The sequence below is a fragment of the Orbicella franksi genome, chromosome 4 (assembly GCF_964199315.1).
Source record: "Orbicella franksi chromosome 4, jaOrbFran1.1, whole genome shotgun sequence".
Classification (NCBI taxonomy): domain Eukaryota; kingdom Metazoa; phylum Cnidaria; class Anthozoa; order Scleractinia; family Merulinidae; genus Orbicella; species Orbicella franksi.
In genome coordinates, this window is record NC_138148.1 from 14,511,597 (window position 1) to 14,519,318 (window position 7,722).

Below are 7,722 nucleotides of genomic sequence, written 5' to 3' on the forward strand. Positions count from 1 at the left end.
ACGTGATTTGACTATCTCACCTTGGCAGTGAAAAAAAAGCAAGAAATTGTTATGATATCCTGAATAGATAACTTTGCATGCAGTTCAAGAAAAATTTTAACTCCCACACTTCATATTGTCACCTCTCTACTAACATTTTACGCCTTCGACAGGTACACAAATTGATTCGATATTCCGAAGTCTTCCTTTAAACACACGGTAAATACCACAAAAATCCTATTAATTTAGTCATAAAAGTGCAAATGAGTAAAAAACGAATCCCCGTGCTCATCCTATGAATAAATAATTACTGTAAGTTTTGCGGTCAGTAAATTGCACTTTTATGAATTCATAATATAATAGGTAGTCTACATCGGATTTATTTTAGAATGCTTTTTTATATATATCACGACTTACCATAATATTCATCATGTATTCTTATTATTTTTTCTTTCAAGTTTTCCCCCCGTGGCGTAGTGTTGAGTGAAAAATTTATGATAGGGTCGTATTGTTTCAATTCTGGTTTATTAATCTAAATCGCCCTTCTGACATGAGTATATTGAACTTGGTTACGGTTGTTACCTTATTATGTAGCTCCAAATGACAAGTCAAAACAAGTGTGGGAAATCCACAGTTTGGTCAGGTGCTCAACGAGCTAAAACAAATATTTTATGAAGTGATACTCTTTCGTGTCGCGGACCGCACACCTCATTCGCACTATCTTTATCCCTCGGATTTGCAACGAGGCGGAGGGAATTCCACTCCCCTCAATTTGGTTGTTTTCTGACATAGGAACTTTCTGTTTCTAACGGAAGTTAAATACGCACCTGATATCCCTAATAATAAGACAAAAACATATTCTTATGATGACAGCTGTGGTTACCTTTTCCTTCCACGAAGTTAAATGTCAGATTAAGATTTGTGATACAACGCTTTTTACAAACAAATTTGTTGATGGTTGCCATGTTTAAATGTACGAAAACTACAACAATCAGGAATTCAACTTTATTTTTCCTGCCGATATAATGGACTACAAATTTATTTTGTCTGTTGATCAGTAAATTTTGAATAGATTGAACCCATCATCTACTTCTTCTCAACTTATTCCTCGCACTCATCAAGTTCAGGTTCTAGATAGCACTAAATAGACCGATGATTAATGGAATGTCATACGATCTTAATAGGTAATAAACATCCCAAAACTAGATATTTACCAGATATCTAGAAATCCATAAGAGTAATTAGAAAAGTGAGAATGCTTTCAGAGAAACGCATTTTCCTGACTTCTTCAAGCGGAAACTTCTTTCAGTTCTATACAATGCCGAGCTTAAAACCTTCGACATTGTAGATTCTGCACAAACTAATTTACTTGACTCTAAGTGAAATACGTATATGAGAAGGAACGAAAACCATGGAAACGAAATTTTATTGAAATAAATTCGCCAGCTGTACAGTATATACGTACAATCGAAATCATCGGAAAAAGCGTAAATTCGCAAAAACATTATAAAAATAAAAATTTAAGATGGGAAGGTACAATTAAGTAAGGCCGATCAGTCAGTCAGTCAGTCCGCTTGCCAGTCATCCGATTCATTTTTATAAATATCATCTTCATTTTCTCCAGATGTTATGTTAACCCTTTTCGCCGCAATTCCCTGAATATCTTTTTGCGCAGTCACAACAATGACTTCCTGGAAGATTGACACAAACAGTTCCATTCTTGCAAGGGTTGTTTGTGCATTCTTGACGTCTGCCAAACAGCGTTTGAATCTCCGTCATTTATACAATTTTTTAAGATGATGACCCCATTTTTGATGATGTTTTGAGATCGAAGTAATTCTATGAGCTGGAGAGAAATAATGTAAAAACTCTTTTTCCTTGGCCATCGTAGCTTTAGAAGAAACAAAACACAAACCGCGGTGATAAACATGGAACCAAAACGCATGTTAAACAAAGTTAATTTCCTTGACGTTTCGTATGTAAAACATACATCTTCAGAAGTGACCGTTAACTAGATTACAATCGAAATCTAAACGCGAAGAGAAAGAAAAAGACTGGTATCTAATAATATGTAACAAGACTAATAGTTAATAACAAACAGATGAGTGAAAAAAAAAATTACCATAATAATAACAACAATACAAAATGCTAGTAAAGAAAAAGTTTTTCACTGCCAACGTTTTCATTCAAGGCTGGCTTTAAATCACGAATTAACAATGTTTCCTTAATTTTACAATGTATATCTGACCTACCAGTTGCTAAGATATCAAAATTGTCCCATTTAATATTATGACCCGTGGAAGTAACGTGATCCGCAATGGCTGAGGTGTGACCGCTTTTAGCAAGGGCCTTAAAATGTTCCGTTTTTCTATCGTGTAGTCGACGCTTTGTTTTTCCTATATAAAAATCATCACAGTCCCAGCAGCTAGCCTTGAAAAACTTGGAAAACTTGGAAAACTTGGAATACTACAGCTGTCAAACTTGAATGACGATGATATCATCTTTAATTATTCGCATCGTGTCTTGACTGAGGCCGAAAAAAAGGTCTTGGCAAGAGGACTACGTTTCTGTCTGCCGCCGAAGGAGGTCGATACATATGATGTCAAATGTTCTTTTGAGCTACTTTTCCGCGATCTTAGTAGGCTTGGGCCCACTTTGACTAGCGAAAACCAGGACAGGTTGAAGAGTCAATTGAAAAATATTTCCTACAGCTACATCTACTCATATGATTTCTCTCGGCAGAAGCGCATTCTCACTAAAGAAGAGTGGACAGCCCTTAGTGATTTGCGCAGTGATGACAGTATCATAATAACGAAACCCGACAAAGGTAGCGGCGTTGTCATCGTCAATAAACTTGATTACCTCAATAAAATGAAACAGTTGATCTCCGATGAAACAAAATTTAAAAAGCTTACACAAAACCCGACGAAGTCTAGAGAGGACAGTCTGATCTCCTATCTCCGTAAACTTAGAAGAGATGGTATCATTGATGAAGTTACGCTTCAGAGGATAATGCCTTCTGGTTCTACTCCTGGTGTCCTCTATGGTCTTCCCAAAGTTCATAAATCTGGCTGCCCTTTTCGTCCAATTGTTTCGTCTATTAACACTTATAATTACAATCTTGCCTCTTATTTGGTGCGTGTACTTCAACCTATCTCCACCAACCAGTTTACAGTGAAGGACTCTTTTAGTTTTGCTGAATGGGCCAAGATGTACAACCACAACAACAAGTTTACGTGCTCTTTTGATGTTAGTTCATTGTTCATCAACGTTCCACTTGAAGAGACAATACAAATCTGTCTCGACAAATTATATGCCTTATCTGATCCACCCAAGTTACCTCGCCCTGTTTTAAGGGATTTGCTTGTTTTTGCCACTAAGAAAAGCCATTTTGTGTTTGACGGCCAGTTTTTTGATCAAATTGATGGTGTTGCTATGGGCTCCCCTTTGGGTCCTGTCTTGGCTAATATTTTTATGTGTCGTTTTGAGGAGAAGTGGGTGATGAATAACAGTGCTCGTCCTACCATTTGGTTCAGATACTTTGACGACACCTTCACCTTATTTGACAATAAGGACGCTGCTGTTAAATTTCTCTCTTATCTCAACGACCGACATGTCAACATCAAATTTACCATTGAATTTGAACAGGATCACGAACTGCCATTCCTTGATGTTCTTGTCAAACGCCATAACAATTCATTCTCAACATCCATTTACCGTAAGAAAACTTTCACTGGCCTTTACACGAAATGGGACTCCTTCACACCTCGCAAGTACAAGATAAACCTCATCCGCACCCTTACTTATCGTTGTCTTCGCATCTGTTCATCGTCTTCATCATTACAGGCTGCCTTGGATGATCTCAGGAAGCTATTGTCACGCAATGGTTATCCCCATGGTATCATCACGTACAACATGAACGATGTAGTGAATAGACATCAAAACAAACCTAAAGACCCTATCACTACAGTTCCCAAGAGAGAAATCTTCATTGTTTTACCATTTTTAGGGTTCCAAAGTAAAGTAATTACCCAGCAACTTAAATCTTGTATCTATAAGTTTTATGGTTGTTTTAACGTTAAAATAATTTTCCGAAACACCCGCCGAATCAAATCTTTTTTCCCGTACAAGGACAGGTTCAGCCGTTCTCAGATGTCTAAGGTGGTTTACAAGGCTAGCTGCTGGGACTGTGATGATTTTTATATAGGAAAAACAAAGCGTCGACTACACGATAGAAAAACGGAACATTTTAAGGCCCTTGCTAAAAGCGGTCACACCTCAACCATTGCGGATCACGTTACTTCCACGGGTCATAATATTAAATGGGACAATTTTGATATCTTAGCAACTGGTAGGTCAGATATACATTGTAAAATTAAGGAAACATTGTTAATTCGTGATTTAAAGCCAGCCTTGAATGAAAACGTTGGCAGTGAAAAACTTTTCTTTACTAGCATTTTGTATTGTTATTATTATTATGGTAATTTTTTTTTTTCCACTCATCTGTTTGTTATTAACTATTAGTCTTGTTACATATTATTAGATACCAGTCTTTTTCTTTCTCTTCGCGTTTAGATTTCGATTGTAATCTAGTTAACGGTCACTTCTGAAGATGTATGTTGTACATACGAAACGTCAAGGAAATTAACTTTGTTTAACATGCGTTTTGGTTCCATGTTTATCACCGCGGTTTGTGTTTTGTTTCTTCTAGAGATAATGTAACTTCCTTACCGTCTCGTGTGACACACCCTCTAAGCCGCAAATTTCCAGGCGAGGGAGAATGCTTTCCACTTTTAACGAGAACGAAACGCCTGAAGAGATACTTGAATTTCCAATTCTAGCAGGAAATTGCCAAAAGAGAGAGAGTATCTATTTCTGTGGGTTCTGGAGCGTTTATGCACCTGTTAAGCAGCATAATAGGTACTTACGTGCCATAAGAAAACCTGATGTATGGTGGCATATGACAATTTCACGAGAAGATTTTCTAATTAACTCTGTGAAAGCAATCTTTTAGACTTAATCAAAGCCAATAACGGTTGACAAAAGTATTTAAATAGCTTAAGCTGAATATGCTCCTTTTTCAAATTAGAAGCCGGGAGATTTTTGGTGGAAAAAGGTCTCATCCTTGAAAATCCCGAAATATAGCAAAAGTATATTGATTTTGTGGTTATTTTTATGGTTTTCCCGTTTTAAAAGAAAGGAAGTAAAAGAAATTAAGGAAAAAGAAGGGCAGAAGTTATCGAATACATCGAGAAACGAAGATGGCGAAGTGTACGGGCGCAAGACTATTAGCCAGTGCGAATTTGGACCCCACCGGTCAAATTACGATTAACATTCGTCATTTCCCACCACTGGAACTGAATTTGACTCTTACGGGGAGAGGGAGTGCTCGTTTCTTTATACATTTAGGTACTACAACTGTGAAGCTAATTGCAAAATTCACCGAAACGTTTTAAGCTGGTCAATATATGAGGTCATGAATTGAATTCATAACGTACAAGTAGGTTTGAAAAGACGCGACCATTTTTACCACGTGCGAATAATTTCAGGCTATAAAATAACACACTCAAAATAAATTTTGAGGGAAAGCTGCCTTTTATTGTTTATGCCATGCAAAAACTGTTTCCATACAATAGACGACTGGAACGTTTTCCATCTAAACCAACACCGACATGTAGCTAGCCAATACTGTATGGCGACTCTGCAAGAGAGAGCAGGAGAAGAAACCTAAATGAGTTGTACTTACTATTCTACGATTGAGCTCCCCCGTTATTTCAGTTATCATTTTATTCACCAATGTAGTCACTTATTCATTAAGTTACTCGTGTTCTGTATTGCTTTCAACGTTTATCATTTGTTTCTGAAAGCGCTGGTCACAAGTTTATTTCGAGACAACAAACTTTGCAGCGGAGCATCACACTCTTCTTTCTCGTTTAGGTCCTTGTGACGTCATCTTTCAGTGGCGAAACGTTTCGGTGTAGAAGACTTGTTTTCATTATTCATTACTTCTTGCCTATTTCAATTTCGCTCACGTTAACGTTGCTATAAATGTACATCCAGTTTAACAGGCAAAACAAATTAATTTAATTTATCGGTTATACTGTTATATGCATGTAACCCGTGCAGACGGGAATTGCACGCGTCGACTTCAAGACGATTGCTAATCTGATTTTCTTCCTCATTACTCACGGATCGTTTCCAGAGACAATTCATCCCGTTTCAAAACAAACAAACAATAAGACCATCCCCGCTTGTCAAACGAAATCCACCAATTTGCATATCTGCACGTCTGGCTGTAGCAGGTATTAGCCGTGAAAAAAATGACCAACAAGGAGCGAAGAAATTCCATTCTGCTCTGAATGCGATTTCAGTTGTTTTACCTAGATAAAAGGTGCATTGATTATAAGAATGCGTTTGGCATTTAAAAGCATCAAAATCCATTGTAAGCGCAAATCGATTGTGGAGAAATCATGGAGCAACGTGATCAAAATGTACAGCTAAGAGAAAATATCTTCTCTCGGTGCAACGTAGGCTACTTTAAAATTTAGTCATCGACCATAAGATATTCTCAAAATATTGAACACAAGGGGCTTCCCTATCCCCTTTGCCCCATAAAGGGACTCACTTAGCTGCCACGTCTCAAGATAAATTTCAAGACTCGCGATGACCATTGCCCAATCAGGAAAAGAAGCGAAGCGCCAACATGCCAAAGAGGACGTTAGCTTAGAGTAATGTACACCTCATTGTTATATAGTAAGGTTTTTTTCCTCCCTTAGAATGCCAACGTCTAACAACTGAAAAAGTGCGCCTACTCCCTATCGATAAATGCGGCCACAAAAGATTCTTCGGGTGACCTCAAAGCCCTTGGAGAAAGAGATCCCCTTTTAAACAAAAGTGCTGCAATCCAGTTTACATGCGAAAGAGGAAGTAAATTCCTGACTGTCAACGTCCGGCACCGGCTGCCCAGTGAGCATAGTTGTATTCTTTTTGTGGTCAATTTTGAGGTTACTTTAGAGGGTCAATTTCGAGTTCACTTGTATCAAGTCATTCAGATTTCGTTTGGATTACTTTAGGTTAAGCGCTCAAGTGGTATGCGTTTTAGAATAAGTAAGTCTTGTGAACAGTTACTGCATAGGAGTAACCTCGGAGTAACCTCGGAATAACCTCGGGAACTCGTGCTAAATATAAGTACAAACCTTGCTTCGATTCGCACCAAGGGTGTTCTGTACGAAGTGTTCATTTACAGATTGATTTATTTCAGATCAGAAAGGAAGATTGTCAATTTTTATGTAAATAACACCTGTGTGGCTCAGAAGCCAAGGCAGGTGAATAAATAGCCGACGAATTAATGATGCCAATTAACTCTCTTGCTTATTATTATGATCAATATTATCACGACTTAATGTAAGAATTTTTTGGGAATGAGACAATTTGATGCATGAAGCAGGGGCCTTCTTAAAGGTCAAATGCTGTTTCAGCTCTTCCTATCACCAAACTTCACAGAGGAACGCAGTTGGAATACTCAGATTATTCAAGTCATGAATGAAACGCTTAAACTAAAAACACAAGTTAAAGCAGTTGGAAAAATAGCTGAATTAATTAAGCTCATTACATGTAAGTTTCTATCTTACACGTTGTCACAGGTGGATAAATAGGTAGAAAATAATGAAGCTAACCAGGTTTTACAAGTGTAACTTTTTTTACCTTTTTTTAATACTATCTTTTAATGATGAAAATTATTTG

The 7,722-nt window shown here is 37.4% G+C and overlaps 1 protein-coding gene across 1 annotated transcript; it reads left to right on the forward strand.

Annotated features, from left to right (window-relative positions):
• The first annotated feature begins 1,504 nt into the window (after nt 1-1,504).
• LOC145485536 (uncharacterized) lies at nt 1,505-5,311 on the forward strand. The gene is made up of 3 exons (XM_081464196.1): nt 1,505-1,512; nt 2,691-3,887; nt 5,176-5,311. The coding sequence occupies exons 1-3, from the start codon at nt 1,505-1,507 to the stop codon at nt 5,309-5,311; spliced, it is 1,341 nt and encodes a 446-aa protein (XP_081320322.1).
• Nucleotides 5,312-7,722: the final 2,411 nt, after the last annotated feature.

Bases quoted from the DNA above. Each gene is read 5' to 3' on its own strand.
- LOC145485536 (XM_081464196.1), top strand. The intron at 3,888-5,175 runs GTACAACATGAA...CCGTTTTAAAAG, and splicing joins TATCCCCATGGTATCATCAC to AAAGGAAGTAAAAGAAATTA.